Source organism: Protopterus annectens, chromosome 17.part0, assembly GCF_019279795.1.
Source record: "Protopterus annectens isolate FY-2018-M chromosome 17.part0, PAN1.0, whole genome shotgun sequence".
Classification (NCBI taxonomy): domain Eukaryota; kingdom Metazoa; phylum Chordata; order Ceratodontiformes; family Protopteridae; genus Protopterus; species Protopterus annectens.
The window spans coordinates 413355809-413370074 of NC_056751.1; the positions used below are offsets into that span (position 1 = coordinate 413355809).

The 14266-nt window shown below is 43.6% G+C and overlaps 1 protein-coding gene across 2 annotated transcripts in view; it reads left to right on the forward strand.

The window, feature by feature from the left end:
- Positions 1 to 14266, forward strand: part of LOC122791574 (transcriptional enhancer factor TEF-1-like) — a 1293239-nt gene that overhangs the window by 1097873 nt on the left and 181100 nt on the right. For both annotated transcript variants that reach the window (XM_044059336.1, XM_044059337.1), the window contains one exon: positions 11276 to 11340. In XM_044059336.1, coding sequence (XP_043915271.1) covers positions 11276 to 11340 — 65 coding nt within the window. The remainder of the gene's footprint in view (positions 1 to 11275; positions 11341 to 14266) is intronic.

The window sequence follows — 14266 nt, forward strand, 5'->3', positions numbered from 1 at the left end:
TGCCTTGATTTTTCCACTGCTGTGCAAACACATGTACAGCGGAGAAAGCGTACTGTCTATCAGTAAAAGTATTGGCACGCTTTCCTTTGGCCAAGGTACATGCACGGGTGAGTGCAATTAATTCTGCCGCTTGTGCAGAAAGATGGTGTGGCAGTGGTTTCACTTCAATAACCTCTGTGTCGGATACTACAGCATAACCCACTAAATTTTGTCCTGTCATATTCTTTTTGCATGAGCCATCTACATAATAGACCACATCAGCATCCGTCAAAGGAATATCTGTTAAATCCTTTCAAGGTAATATTGTCTGCTCAGTCTTCTGCAGGCAGTGATGTGGAGTACCATCCGCAGGGGTAGGGAGCAGAGTTGACGGGTTAAGGGTCATGCAACGTTCAATTGTCATATGAGGTTGGCTCAGAAAAACAGTCATTCAGGAAAGATGCCTAGCTGGGGAAAGGTGTGCTACTTTTTCTTGTAACAAAATAATTGCTACTGCATGAGGTACGTACCCCTCAAGGTGAGTGGATGAAATAAAACTACTGAGGCCGTAGCCTGTACTGCCATTGCAGCTGCTACTACTGCCTGAACACAGTGGGGTAAAGATCGTGCTACTGAGTCCAATTGTGATGAATAATAAGCAACTGGACGTTGCTTATCCCCATGTTGTTGTGTTAGCACTGATGCCATGTAACCCTGCTTGCAATCTACAGTCTGGAAAAAGCATTTGTGGTAATTTGGTAACCCCAGAACTAGGGAGGACGTTATCAGTTGTTTTAACCTACAAAAAGCTAATTCTGCCTCCGATGTCCAATGTAACAAATCCTGCGCTGCCATAGGTACCCTGTATATGAGGTCAGTCAAAGGTGCAGATTCCAGGGCGTAATTCAGAATCCAGCTTCGACAGAAATTAGTTGTTCCCAAGAAGGACATCATTTCCTTCTTGGTGGTAGGCTTTGGCGCTTGTAGGATTGCTACCTTTCTGTCTTCATCTAAGGTTTTGCCTCCCTTGGATATTATATATCCCAGGTACCTTACCTGCTTTTTCCAAAGCTGCAGCTTTTCCTTGTTCACTTTATGTCCTTCCTCAGCCAAAAACTGTAATAGAGCAAGTGTATTGTTTTTGCAGGCTTGCAAGGTGGGTGCTGCAAGCAAGATATCGTCTACATAAAATAGCACCGGACTGTTGTTTGGTGGGGTAAAGTTTGCCAAATTGCTTGACATCGCCTGAAAAAATATTGTGGGACTTTCACAGTAGCCTGAGGTAATCATGTATATGTATACTTCTTTCCTTGGTAGGTAAATGCAAACCAAAACCTGCTGTCCTGATGTATTGGAATTGAGAAAAAGGCATTACTAATGTCTACCACCAAGAAGTATTTTTGTTGTGGTTTTAAATCATTTAAAAGAATATGCGGGTGTGGTACCGTAGGTGCCCTAGGTATTATTGCCTCATTTACAGCCTGTAGGTCTTGGACCATGCGCCATTCCCCATTTTCCTTTTTTACGGGAAATAACGGAGTATTACACGGTGAATCCGGAGATTCAATTAATACACCACTTTTGAGGAGGGCTGCAATAATGGGTTTTATTCCCTCTTCCACATCCTTTCTTAGTGGATATTGGCACTTTGGAGGTCTAAATGTCGATTTTGGAGTTATTGTTACTGGTCCTGCTGTACGTATAAGACCTACATCTGACTTCCCTGCGGACCACAACTTACTTGGAATATTTTCAAGAGCATTTTCCTCTTCTTCTAATATAAGTGCTTGTCATGTTTCCTTACGAAAGTGTAGGTGCACTGCGGGTTTTGCTTGCGTTACCCAATTTAGTTTTTGCACTTGAATGCCTTGTTTTTCAAGTTCTTCCTTGGGCATTTTCTCCCACTTGGTAATTTTTTCGGCTATGTCTACCCACTTAAGGTTTTTTCTCGTGTTAGACTTACGTGAGGTCTGAAACTGGACCTATACAGGTCCGTTATTTCTTTAGTAAAAGAGCATGTTACTGCGCTGTTGCCCTTTTTGTCCCAGTAGAGGTTACGTAATACTATCCTTACTGCGGGGTATTTAAACAGCTTTTTTCGGTAATCCTCATCTGGTCCTGGTGTTTTACAGAAGTACAAGGTACAGTGCAACGATTTTTGTTGTGTAATATCAAGCGAGGGGCTCTTGCTGATGGCCAAATCCATCAGCATTTTGGGTTATAGCCCCTGGACCGGTTGTGGCCAGGTCCTGGCTATACCAATAAAACACCTGTCCCTCTGCCTGTAGTACGTGAACATTTTCAACCTCACCACCTCCTATGTGTCATTGCACCTGCATTCCCTGCATTGTTGGGACCACGGCTATTCAGAGCTTTTGCATAATGTCTCTGCCTAACAGATTTATTGGGCATTTGTCTGATATTATGACTATGCTTGTATGCTGTAGGCCAGTTACAGGATCGGTTATTGTGATTTCATGCGAGAGGGGCTCTCAATACAGTTGGCCATTTGCTGCTTTGACAAATATGCCGTTTTGGGACTGCCATTGTCCCGTGTCTTCATCCGGGTGGATGAGTGTTCGGGATGCCCCAGAGTCGCACAAAAAGTGGACTTCTGTACCTTCCACCAAAAGTGTAACTTCTGGTGTCGTTTGTGCAAAGAAAATGTCCCAACTCAGGAGGGCTAAGTTAAATGCCTCATTGCCATCATTACTATCATCTTCATTACATTCCCAATCTTCTTTTGTTACTTCTTCTCTTGCTTCATTATTTTCTTGTTCCTTATCACTATCATATAGTCAGTTTATACTATCCTCATCATCTTGTCGTTTTTCGCCCGTTTGCTTGCAATCCCTTGCCATGTGTCCTTTTTTCCTGCATTTGAAACATTCACCTCACTTTTTCTGTCCCTCGAAATCTTCTGACCGTTGGTCAGACTGACTACCTTTCTTTCCTTTTACCTTCTTTCCTTGTTGTACCACATATACTTTAGCCCCGTCTTCAACAGAGAAGATGTTAACCTTTATTTTCTTTTTATTATTGAAGTGTCTTTCAGCATGCCTAGCATACTCGAGCAGTGGTTGTAATCTGCTGGTGCGGTGGTCCACCATGTGTTTGGTAATAAAACTACTGATGGGTGCACTGCTTCCCTTTAAAAAGGCATTTTTTAGTTGCTGTTCGTAAGCAGAATTTTCCGCTTGGTTGTCTGGAATTGGCATTCCGCAATGGTTGTTAAAACACTCTATAAGTCTTGCGTAGTAAGTATCTACTGATTCTCCATCTCGCTGGATGCACTGATTAATGCATGTCCAGTCTGCACGGGGTTTCCACTTATCAGAAATTCGGTTAGTTAGTCCTGCTACTTGGGCATCAAGGCCTGGGTCATTATGCTGGAGTGGCCTTAATTGTGCATCCTGGGAATTCCAGTTCCTGCAGATCATATGCCAATCTGGCCCCAGGACCTGTCTAACTACTTTTTCTATTTCCTCACCATTTAGGTGGTAACTCAAACGCATTCCCCTTAAGTCTTCTGAAAATTTTGGAAAGTTTACCCTAGGGTGTGGTATGCCCTTGGTGGCCTTTCTAATATCCTCAGGACTCCAAGGTCTATAGACCAATATTGTAGCAGTTTGATCATCGTGGCCAGCCCTGGGATTTGGGACCTCAATAAGGGGACAGAGTTCTTTTGTTGGTTTATGTAATCTCCAAACCTCAAAATTCTCCCCACTGTCATTTTGCTAAGAGTTTTAGTTTTTGCCCTGGTCTGTGTGGGACTACGTACTTTAACGAATCTTTTCTTTAAGCCGCCATCCGTTTGGGTTGCATAATGCGGTGGCGATTGCCCATATGCCGGCGGGGGAGGACCTGGTGGTGGAGGGGGAATTACCGGTGGAGGGGGAGCTGAAGCCATGACTGCATCATCATCTTCCCCGTCTAGAAACATAGTTTTCTGATTTTTATTTTTCTGTTCCCTGCGGTTTGCTTCCTCTAGCCATCTATGCACTTGGGGAACCCCCAGTTGTCTCTGTTTTTTGATTTTCCCTTTTGAGTCTGCCTTTAACAACCTTATTAGATTGAGGAGTGACGACTTATCTAATTTGCCGTCAAAGCTGTATTTTGTTACCCATTTTGAATAGTACTTAATATTGTCAGCGCGCTGGTTTTTCATATACATAGCATCTTCGGTCAAGGGCAGATTTTGTTTTGCGCAATAACTACAGTTGCCCATTTTCCTTTTCCATACGTAGTTGGTTTTTCATCTTTCCTGCCGGCTTTTCTAGTTTAACGTGTACACGGATTTTGTTATAGTCTCTTCAGAATGACTCCCTTTAATTTTTACTACTTTGTTTCCTAAGTCTATGACAGAACTACATTTTTCTTTATCCCTGACTGAAAAAATACAGTACTGACAAAGATCAATGCACTTTCCAAGTCCCTGACTATTTAAACAAAAAACAGTAAAAACCCTTTTGCCTTACCTGAGCCTCAACGTGATGACTGCTGATTCGCGAATACCCATCCTTCAGTCGCAGATCAGAAGGTGACTGGCCTCTTTTGACAACAATTCAGTCAGAGGTCTTTATGCTGTAGAAGAACCGATTTGGTTTCTTTCCCGTACGGTTTCAGCCACCTGGCCGTCTGATCCAAGGCGAAGAGAGGGATCCGGCTCAAAGGACCAATCTGTAAAAGAAAATATGCAACAAAAGTCAAATCACGTAAGGTTCAAGCAAGGCATCCTTTATTACTTGCAGCAAGGAGACAAAGCATGTAGGTACAAGATTTGTCTGATTTTCCATAGCTCAGCTAGCTTCTTTTATACAGTGTTCTGCACGTACACACCATAAATGATCTGATAATGCTGACTTGCAAAAAACACTTCTCAGGAACTAGCTGACCACAGGGCCCCCAGTCCTTATCACTTTGTCCTTCAACTGTCTTTTCCTGATATGCAACAGTTGTTGTTTTTCCCAAGGTGCGACCCTGAGTTCAGCACGAAGGTTTGCTAATTAAGCAGACTTTCAGGCATCAGTTATTCTTTGCTGAGGCCACATATATTTACACATTACTTACAGAATAAATGCATTAACTCTTAACCCCTTATGTACCGTATTAGCTTAAGCAGTGTATACATTTTTCTAATGGATACGTATAATAGAACTTACTCTCCCTACGAGGGGGCAGCAGATTTACATTGACCAGCGGAAGGCTTCTGCATGCACTCTGTTCCCTGCCACTTGGCTTAGAGCACAGAGGTCCTGTCATGACTTAAGGAGGTTAACAGCATTCATACCACTAAAAATAAAAGCTCCCATTGTGGTGGTAGTGTGGAAATTGCTAGAAGACTGTGATCTGTTTCTCCTCCACAAAAACAGTAACACTGAAGAGCTCTAGTAAACAGTGATTGCAAGGTCTGTAGGCTCCAGCAGCTTTTAAACACTCCTTTGTGTTCATTTATGCTCAGCTGCTTGGGTGTAGCATGAAGAACATGCACCCACCTAGCTTGTGATGGTTCCAGGTTTTCATCTAAATAATCCTACCTTCCAACCTCATCTCCTTCACAAGGTATTGTGTGGGGTCACAGGTGAGTATAATAATAGTATGTTGGCAGTAGAAAGCAAAAACAAAAGTCTTGCAGATGTTCATCGTGTTACCCTGCTGCAGTCATCACACTTGGGTTATCCTGTCCTCAGGCGGTCCCGCAGTCGGCCGGAATTCCAAAGTCTTGGTCCGGCGTTGGTTGCTGTCGCCTCTTTCCTGACGTCAGTGCGCCAGGGGTATATATATTGCAACCGACGCCATTTTCTTCAGTCTTTCTTGCCGGGCGGTGCCCGAAGCAGAAGCAGTTCGTAAGTGCCGGTCGGCCGACTCCTGAGATTTTCGAATTCGAATTTCAGACCGAAGTCTTCTATAAAGCTAAGTACCCCATTGGGGAAACTTTTCTTGCCTCAGACCGATGTCAGAAAAAGTTAACAATTGTATTTCTTGTGGGAAGCAAATACCTCATAAGGATTTTCATTCTTATTGTATACCTTGCCTAGGCCCAGACCACGACATCACTTCTTGTCATTTTTGTGCTAGGTTTAATAAGCGTACTATTAAAAGACACTTTGATTTCGCACAACACTACTTCGGTAGGAAATTTAACTACACCATGCCGTCGGAGCAACCGACTATCAGCGTGCACAAAAAACGCAAGGATAAGGACAGACAGCCCAGGCCTAAGCCAGATTCCGAGGCCTCGGCTGATCTGGTCTCCGGTCCTCAGTGAGGCTTCAACGCAGCCCCTGACTACCGCAGATCTGGAACCCGAGACTGCTACGGAATTTTTGACGGAATGCACCAAGCCGACGCAGCCATTTAGTTCAGGCCCTTCCGACGACATTGCTTCAAAAAATGTCGGTACTTCAGAAACGCCATCGGTTTCTGAAGGCGTTTTCAGACCGACGACTTTCACCATTAAACGTTTTCTAAATCGAAGTCTCCTACTAAATCTAAAAGGACTGCTCTTCAGCCTCCTGTTCAAGGCCCCATGCCTAAGAAACAGATGCTCAAAATAGCTGAAGATTTAATTTCCTTAATCAGGGGTTCCCAGCCCCCTCCTGACAAAAGGCCTAGACAAGAGGAAGATTATGCATCCTCTGCACAAGTGTCCATTTCTTCAGGCTCCTCTGAGGACCAAGATTACTCCTTCTCTCCTTATGAAGATTCTGATGCTGAGGACTCTATTCCCTTAGCTTCTCCTCCTGAAGACTACTCCTTTGGGGAAACTTTACACACTATGAGTGAACATTCTCACTGGGAGGGTCAGGACTATTCTGACTGTAAGAAAAGGCTCAGAGAATTTCTTTTGCTCCCCCAACACAGACCACTTGCCATCCCTCCAGTTTTGGACATTGTGGATGATGTCTATTTAGAATCCAGTTTGAACCCTGACTCTCTTCATCCTGCTCCGGCTAAGCCTGACAGATACTATAGAGTGCCTGATTCACACAAATTTCTTTACAAAAGCCCTTTAGCTGACCCAGAGACCATCTCCCAGGGTCCCAAGGGGACTAAGGTTTCTATGGCTAAAAACCCAGTACCTTCTGAGAGGGATTCTAGAGCACTAGACGAGTGGGGGAAAAAGGTTTACACCTCAGCCACACTAGCTATGAGGGCACTGAATTGTCAATTTCACATGCTTAAGTATCAGCAATTCCTAATCTCTCAGTTAAAGCAAAGAATTATCACTCTCCCTCAACAATCTGAATTAAAAGAAGTACAAGATCTGTTACATGCCACTGAACAGGTGGGCAAACATACCTTACAATGTGGGTTTGATTCTTTGGAGGCCTCCTGCAGAGCAGCTGTCACTGGGTCCGTTATACGTAGGCATGCTTGGTTAAAGGAACAAACTCTGCCTGATTATGTTAAAGCAAAACTACTAGATGCTCCCTTACAGCAGGATGTTCTTTTTGGAGTTAGAGCAGAAGAAGTTTTAAAGAAAATGGAGGATAAGGCAAAATCTATGCAGACAGTCAAATATTTCCTACAGGTACAACCCCTCGCTTCAGAAGAAACTGGCCAACAAAAAATTGGTCCTTTCCAGCTACTGACAGACCACAGAGGGGTAAATACAGACGCCTAAGGGGCAGAGGACAACAACAAGCCCAGTACAAACCTCGCCAGTGGGGCACTACAACACAGAAGGGAGGAGAAGACAGGTCTCAATCCACCAGAAGACAAACTCAATGACTTGCACCTCATCTGGCCAAGCAATACTCTCTTGGCATCCCCCTTGGGGGGAAAACTCGCACTTTTTGCAGACAACTGGCACATTATCACAAAGGACAAATGGGTCCTAGACATAATTTTAGGAGGATACAGATTCCACTTTCACACCTTGCCAATGAAAAGAGGAATGCCAAACCTGCCACAAAATCAATGGGCAGAGGCACAAAAACAAATTACAGCTCTCATGGACATGAGAGCCATTCAACTGGTACCTACTCGAGAGCAAGGCCAAGGATTTTACTCAAGATTCTTTCTAGTGCCCAGAAAGGACAATGCCTGGAGACCAATTCTGGACCTTTCAATTCTAAACACTTACAAGTACCCAAATTCAAGATGCTAACACTACAGCAGCTACTTCCCATGTTGGGCAAGGAAGCATGGCTAGTAACGTTGGACCTCAAGGAGGCATACCTGCATGTCCCTATCAGACAAAGTTGCAGAAGATACCTCCATTTCATTTCAGGTTCAGCCCATTACCAATTCTCTGCACTGCCCTTTGGCTTATCTACTGCACCCAGAGTCTTCACAAAATGCCTGGCACCAGTAATTGCATACTGCAGACAAAGAGGAATTCAAATATATCCATACCTGGACGACTGCCTCATCCAAGCAGAAAGCAAGGACATTCTCTTACATCATCTGGCCTTTGTAAAGCATCTACTAAACTGCCTGGGGTACACAGTAAACGAAAAGAAGTCAAATCTAGTACCCTCACAAAAAATGACATTCCTGGGTGCCAGCTTGAATACAACGGCCCAGAAGGCTTATCTTACGCCAGACAAGCAACTACAACTGACTCAATATTTCATGACAATGGCAACAAAGACCCAATTAACTGCAAGAAAAATTCTGCAGGCCTTGGGCTTCATGGCGTCTTGCATACTAATAATACCATTTGCAAAGCTGCATATGAGGAAATTACAGTGGTACCTAAAAAGCGTATGGTCTCAACACAGCCACAGCTTGGACACAATGATATCTCTCATTCCCTGCCTACAACAGGAATTTCTATGGTGGTCACAGGCATGTCACCTCAACAAGGGTCAGCCTTTCACCTTGCCCCCAGCCAGGCAAACTATCACAACAGATGCTTCAGACTACGCCTGGGGGGCACACATGGCAGGGCAATGCATTCAAGGCCTATGGACCGCAGATCAAAGAAATCTGCACATAAATCAAAAAGAGATGCTAGCTGTACAGAAAGCTCTGACAGCCTTCAAGGATCTATTACATCCAGGACAACTTGCAATAAGGACGGACAACACCACAGTAATGTGGTACATAAACAAACAAGGGGGTACACATTCCTACCCTCTATGCAGGCAAGCAATAATCCTATGGAACACAGCTCTGGCTTACCAAGTTCAGTTACAAGCTCAATTCCTGCCAGGACAGAAGAACACATTGGCAGATGACCTCAGCAGAAACATCAAGGATCCCCACGAGTGGAAACTAGATCCACAAATATTTGCAATGATAACTCAAAAATGGGGCCTTCCAGACATAGACCTGTTTGCCAGTTCTCAAAACTATCAGCTAACAAAATTTTGTACAAGGACATTTCACCAACAAGCTTGGAAAGTGGACGCACTCTCTTTCAGTTGGAAAAACCTAACAGTATATGCCTTCCCTCCATTGCCTCTCCTCACAAAGGTTCTTCTGAAAGTCAAAAAGGAGAGACCACGACTGATTCTCATAGCCCCAGACTGACTACGCCAACACTGGTACCCGCTATTGAGAAATATGGCCCACAGCCCTCCATGGATATTGCCTCAAATACCCCATTTGCTCACGCAACAAAACAATCAGATTCTTCACAGCCAGCTCAAAACTTTAAATCTGGCTGCATGGCAAATCAACTAAACATCCAACCAGCTCCTCTTTCACAAGCAGTTCTGGATGTTATTCTGGAAGCCAGGAGGCCAAGCACCAGGAAGGCTTATTCGGACAAATGGAAAAGGTTTTGTGCCTGGAACCAATCTAAAGGCCAAGACACAAGTCAGCCTCACATGCCTCGCATTCTACAGTATTTAGCTGAGATGTTGCACAAAGGACTTTCTTTTTCCTCCATTAAAATCCATGCTTCAGCTATTTCAGCTCACTACAACACGGATCCACCTTTATTTTCACATCCTCTTCTAAGGCAGTTCCTCAGAGGGGCAAAAAACATTAGACCATCTAGGAGAGCTCTTACACCAACATGGGACCTCAATTTTGTTCTGGAAAAACTAACGCTACCTCCCTTTGAACCAGCTTTCTCTGCAGATCTTCAGTTCCTATCATGGAAGACTGCTCTGCTCCTAGCAATAACTTCAGCTAGGAGAGTCTCAGAGCTACAGGCACTAATGGCTGTGGAACCTTTCCTAATTTTTCATCAAGACAGAGTTTCTCTACGAACTAATCCTTCCTTTATGCCTAAGGTGGTTTCCAGTGTGGCTTTAAATCAAACCATCCACTTGCCCACCTTCTTCCCAAATCCACAGAACAAAGGTGAGAGACTCCTGCATTCCTTGGACAGTCACAGGCAACTTCGTTACTATTTGGACAAAACTAAGGTTTTCAGAAAATGTGACCAGCTCTTTGTATCCTATGCTACAGCTTCTCAAGGGAAGGCTATATCAAAGCAAACCATTTCTAAATGGATAGGTCATTGCATACGTTTCTGCTATACCCATCATGGGAAACCAGTTTCTGCTACCATTAGGCCCCACTCTACCAGGACAACAGCTACGTCTACAGCCTTTCTCAGGGGGGTTCCAACCAAGGAGATTTTAGAAGCTGCAACTTGGAGTTCAGTACACACCTTTACCAACCACTATCACTTACCTCTTTACTCTAAGACCAGGGCGGGTTTCGCCACTGCAGTTCTGCAGGGCCTTATAGCCCCCACTAACCCTCTATGATACCTCCACCCTACCTTAGCTTTGGGATTCAACCCAAGTGTGATGACTGCAGCAGGGTAACACGATGAACATAGTACAGTTTTGTACCTACCATAAATGTAGATGTTCGAGTGTTCACCCTGCTGCAGTCCAGGTTACCCTCCCTCCATCCCCTCTGATCTACTGACTAAATCTCTCCAATACCTTACTGATGTATTTGCATATAGCTGAAGGAATTTTGTGTTTGTGCAGAGGTTACTCCATTTGGTACTAATTTCTGACCACCTTTTCTGGGGACACCTGACATCTGGGGCAAGAAAAACTGAAGAAAATGGCGTCGGTTGCAATATATATACCCCTGGCACACTGACGTCAGGGAAGAGGCGACAGCAACCGATGCCGGACCAAGACTTTGGAATTCTGGCTGACTGCGGGACCGCCTGATGACAGGATAACCCAGGTGTGATGACTGCAGCAGGGTGAACACTCGAACATCTACATTTTATGGTAGGTACAAAACTGTACTTTTTGAAATGTAGCTTCCTGTAAACATAATGAGCTTGTTGTTGGTCTATATTTGTTGAGATTTGTTAAGAATTGTTATTTCATAGATTCTAATGTACTTTCTTTCACAATTTCAGCATTAAACCGTTTGCCCAGCAGCCCTACTCTCTGCAGCCACCTGTTGTCCATCCTCCTGTTCCAGGTATGAATACAGATACACAAGGACGGTTGATGTAAAGTAAAATTAATGCAGATATAAAAGTGACTTCAGACATGTTCATGTTTTGATTTTTGTTTTCTGATGTTTGCTCTATTGTAGTAAAATTGTCAGTGATAGTCGCTAGCATTGTCCTCTCACAGCAACAGGTTTTCCTGTTCGGTTCTCGGCTGGGGTGCCTTCTGTGCAGAGTCTGCATGTCCTCCCTGTGTTTTTCCTCTGGGTGCTCCAGTTCTTCCCACGTTCCAAAGACATGCAGCAGGTGGATTGGACACTCTAAATTGGCCCAAGGTGTAAGTGTGTGGTACACTCTCCAAGGAAGGTTGGGCACCGGGCTAGCAACCTGACCCCATAAAACCATAACTGCCACAGAAACAACAAGTGCCTGGAGAGAAACTCATTGGCTTATGTGTGCTGTATGGCACGAATGGAACTGAGGGAGTTTTTAGCAGAATTTGTGAATGAGGCCCATTTGCCTTATAGTTTTGAGCTATGATAAAATTGTACGTTTTTATTGTAAGAGGCTTATTGAAATTGATCAAGACTACAGAGCCAGTCCTGAGAGACATTAGATTATTGTAGGTTTAAAAAAAACAGGCTTGCCACCTCTAATTTACAGAGTTTTTTTTTTAAGTTGTGAATGGGAAGTGCTGTGTTATGTTATGGGTGTAGCTTAACAAAGCATTGTTTCCTAGTAATGCTTGGCGTGAGTGTCTTTTTCAGTTTCCTGTGTGACCTTTAGAAGTGCTGACAAACATTGGCTCTTTCACATGCTGTTTCCATCGACATCATGGGAGTAACTAGCCTTTTTTGTATGTTGTCGATTGTGGGCTGCATGTGGGTGTGAACACACTATAAGAACAGTAGGGCAGAAGTAGATTATAAAACTGCAGACTGAGGTTAATGCAGTAAGTGCATCTTCAGGTGGACAGATGGATTTTTTTCCTCTTCGTGGGTGCATGTGTCTGCAGTGCTCTGTGACTTCCTCAAGTATGATCTTGTACAGATTATTGACAACATCTTCAGGCAAAGATGGATAGGTGCCATCTGGGTTACCATAAGGTCATAACTTATGTCATGATACCCATAGCTTAAGTTTAATGCATTTCACAATTTTCATTTTCATTACTCTATTATGTTTTTTCTTAGCTTCTGAGGAAATTTGCATATCGGAAGGGAGGGAATGCCTGTTCCAAAATACATTATTTCAAAGTGGTTGTCCCATTGTGTCTTTTCTGTTACTTCTTTCATTACAAGATCTTACCACAGCAGGTAGTGGCTCCTTTTGCTAGAGGCACAGTAGTCACTATGGTCTCCCATGGGGGGGGGGCAGAACTCAGTCTGTTTTAGAAGCAGCTATCTGGACTCCAGTTACCTTAGTTCACACCTCCTGTGTAAGCGTTGCATGGGTAACGCAGGGCACCACATATGAGACATTTACATATTAAGTCCAATATCTAACATTGATATTGTCCAAATGTAGTGTATCTAGTGGTTTGTTTGTTTGTGTCTTTCGGTTTTTCCCGGTTAGGGGTCGCCACAGTGGAATTCCGGTCCGCTAATGATTGGTAGTTGATTTTTACGTGCCGAGTTACCAGCCCTGATGCACAACCTCCAACGAAGGTACGCCCATTCACGCATGTCTCCACGCAGAAGACGCGCTAGCTGAGAATCGAACCGGACAGCGTCTTACTGTGAGGTGACAGTGCTGCCGCAGCACCACCACCGTGGGTGTAGTGTATCTAGTGGTAACTGTTTGAAAAGTTGGGACCTGCTAGAGCAAGTCCTGAAGCATGGAGACAAAATGGACAAAAGTTCGGATTTATTTATACCAAGTTGGAGATGCCATTTTTAAGAATATTACCTTTTGTCCAATGTATGGCAGTCTCATATAAGTTGCGGGGGGGGGGTTGCTTACCTCCCACATGGGCATTGTTTCTAGAGCCAGGGCAGGATTTTCCACAGCCTTACTGCAATGGTTACTTCAGTTAACACACCCTAAGGGGCAGGCATCCAGTGGTCCTTGAACTTTGGGAATCCTCCCAAATGTAAACACTACTGCAGCTATGGACATGTGATGAATATTTGCAGCTGTATTAGGAAAATAATACAGTTACTCATCAGAATACATCTACCTACATTTATCTTTACACACTTAATACTGTATTCATAATATCTCTTGCATGCTTCCAAAACTTTCTTGTAACCTTATTTCCCCTTACCAGTTCTATCACCTTCACCCAGCCACTCATCTCATATTTAAGGCTATAGCTGTTATTAAAATACTTTCCTTGCCATCTAGGAATAGTTCCCTATTAAAATGTCAACACTCAAAATACTGAGTGCCGACAAGCCAAAAAAAAGAGAGACCAAGTACAGGAGAAGAGCGAATTTCAAAAATTGCTCTTCTTTAAACTTCTTGACCCCTTCACCCCCCTCCCAATGTGGGGGGCAAGCACCCTCCCCGAACTCATATACAAAGTCTGAGATCACCACACCTTGGGGAAAAGTGAATATTCTGAGAAATGGCATATGCAAGTCCAATCTTTCAGTGATTCAGTCTCCATATTTCATGACTAGCTCTAGCGGGTCCCAACATTTCAAACCTGTTACCACTAGGAACACTGTTTGTGCAATACCAGTGTTAGATATTGGATTTAATGTGTAAATGTCTCATATGTGGTGTCCTGTGCTACCCATTTCACAGGTGATTTGTACTGTCTGTGGTGTTTTTGCTCATTGCTTATATTGTATTTGAATATTGTGTGTGCTATGCATCAAGAAATGTAATGTCCTTTGCTTCAGATTTGAAAAAAATTGAATTCCCATGTGTCCTGTAACTGATAGTCTTTGCTGTGCATATAACAGTAATATCTTCAGCAACTGTGTATACTTTGTGGCATTGAGTAAG